General features: G+C 38.6%; 1 protein-coding gene across 2 annotated transcripts in view; it reads right to left on the minus strand.

The window, feature by feature from the left end:
- Nucleotides 1-2,500, minus strand: part of LOC135091418 (roundabout homolog 2-like) — a 198,661-nt gene that overhangs the window by 125,109 nt on the left and 71,052 nt on the right. For both annotated transcript variants that reach the window (XM_063989059.1, XM_063989058.1), the window contains exon 2: nt 1,516-1,654. In XM_063989059.1, the coding sequence (XP_063845129.1) occupies nt 1,516-1,654 (139 nt within the window). The remainder of the gene's footprint in view (nt 1-1,515; nt 1,655-2,500) is intronic.

A 2,500-nucleotide genomic window follows, 5' to 3' on the forward strand; every position in this document is an offset into this window, starting at 1 on the left:
AAAAATGAAGGAAAAGTTGGAAAATATGAAAAAAAAATCAAAAGTAAAGAAAAAGGGGAAAAGTGAAAAAAAAGGGGGCGGGAAAGTAAGAAAAAGTGAGGGAAAAGCGAGAAGAAAGTTGGGGAAATTAATAATATGGAAAAAAAGGCGGAAAAGTGGAAGAAACAGATACGAGAAAAGTTGGTGAAAATAAAGAAAAATGGCTAAAATTGAAGGAAAAATAGAAAAGGGAGGAAAATAATTTAAAGGAAAATAAAAAAAGGTTTAAAAATTGAAAAAAGTGAAGAAAACAGAAGGAAAAAAAGAAAAAAGTTAAGGAAAATAGAAAAGATGAAGGGAAACAGAAAGTGAAGAAGTGGGGAAAAAAGGAGAAGAAAAAAAGAGGAAACAAGGGCACATTTAAAAACACTGGCGAGAAACAATGACATTTGTTTTTTTTTTTTTTTCTTTTCTTTTTTTTCCAGAACACGAAATACTATTTTCTTTCATCCGTCTGTAGATTTTTTTATTTTTCTTTAATTTCCTTACTCTTTTCTAGTTAACTTTTCCGCAGTGACTCTATTTCTTCTTCTTCTTCTTATTATTATTATTATTATTATTATTATTATTATTATTATTATTATTATTGTTACTGCTACTACTAAGACTGTCAACATTATAATTATTATCACCAACATTATTCATTTCCTTGACATTTTATCTCAGAGCTAGACTAAACTAATTAATCTCTCTCTCTCTCTCTCTCTCTCTCTCTCTCTCTCTCTCTCTCTCTCTCTCTCTCTCTCTCTCTCTCTCTCTCGACTAACTATTTTTCTTATTTTCCTTTATATCAATTTTTATCTCTTATTTTTTCCCCTCCCTCTCACTTTTCCCCTTTTTTGCAATCATTATTTAAACTACACCTTCCCTTTTCATTCTACACCCTACACTCATTTACCAGCACCAAAACGCACCTTACAATACACCTTTTCACTCTACACCTACACCCATTCTCTCAGCTGGTGCCTTAAAACACACCTAATTACAGCTTTCCTATTAATATTTACACTCAAATTCACTTACCAACCACAAAAACACACTTCAAATTACACCTTTTCATGCAACACCTACACCTCAACTCACCTGCTGAACCCCAAGGCTACACTAATGCTACACCTTCTCTCCACACACACACACACACACACACACAAACACACCTACCAGTCTCAAGATACATATTACTGAACTTTTCTTATTGATATCTAAACTTACACTCTCATTTCCCAACAGCCAAAAACTACACTAACATCACGCCTTTTGCCTTTACATCTACACACACACTAATACGCCATCCTAAAACACCTTTATAACCTTCCCTCTTTGTATCTACACCTGAATTTATCCTACACCTTACACACACACGCAAACACACACTTATCAACCCAAAAACACCTTATATTACACCTATCACATTCACATCAACACACCCCATCACACCTGTCCAGTCTCCAACACCTCACACCTGCACGTACTCACCTGACCACCTGTCCATCCTTGAACCACCTTATCACGGGCTGTGGCTTCCCTTCCGCCTTGCAATTAAGAGTGGCGGGCTCGCTCTTCGGCACCGTGATGTCTGTCGGGTGTTCCGTGATGCGTGGCGAACGGAAGGAACCTGCGGGGGAGAGACTCAGGTAATGCACAGGGAATGCACTTCTACCCCGCACCACCACTACTGACTTTCAGGGGTGTCCAGTTGAAGGTCCAGGGGTTTTCTCAAGGGTGACAGGTTAACATGGTTTGTGTATTATTAACAAGGGAAATAGTCTTGACAACCCAGGTGGTGATCGCTGTGGTCTTTGTAGTCGTGCAGAGAGGGGAAAGAGTTTTTAAGGGTGTTTTTTTTTTCAGTTCTAGTGAGTGGTTCACAAGATTTATACATAATTAACAGGGAGAACTCGGCTAATCCTCTCTAGAGCGTTTGAAAACAGTCGTAGTGAGAAAGTAAAATAGAAAATTAAAGAATTAAAAGGAAAAAAAAATTACACTATAAATTTTGATGAAAATAAATATATGTGAATAAGCCATCTTCTCTTCCAGATTAGCTGCTCAACAGGGAGAGAGAGAGAGAGAGAGAGAGAGAGAGAGAGAGAGAGAGAGAGAGAGAGAGAGAGAGAGAGAGAGAGAGATGAATGATTCATGTCTATGTAAAATTCAACCTCTCTCTCTCTCTCTCTCTCTCTCTCTCTCTCTCTCTCTCTCTCTCTCTCTCTCTCTCTCTCTCTCTCTCTCTCTCTCTCTCTGTGTGTGTGTGTGTGTGTGTGTGTGTGTGTGTGTGTGTGTGTGTGTGTGTGTGTGTGTGTGTGTGTGTGTGTGTGTGTGTGTGTGTGTGTGTGTGTGTGTGCGCGCGCGCGCACATATGTGAAACACTCAATCTTCAGCTTGTCATTTCAATTGCATTTCTCTTTCTCTTTCTCTCTCTCTCTCTCTCTCTCTCTCTCTCTCTCTCTCTCTCTCTCTC

This window comes from Scylla paramamosain, chromosome 37, assembly GCF_035594125.1.
Source record: "Scylla paramamosain isolate STU-SP2022 chromosome 37, ASM3559412v1, whole genome shotgun sequence".
Taxonomy (NCBI): Eukaryota; Metazoa; Arthropoda; class Malacostraca; order Decapoda; family Portunidae; genus Scylla; species Scylla paramamosain.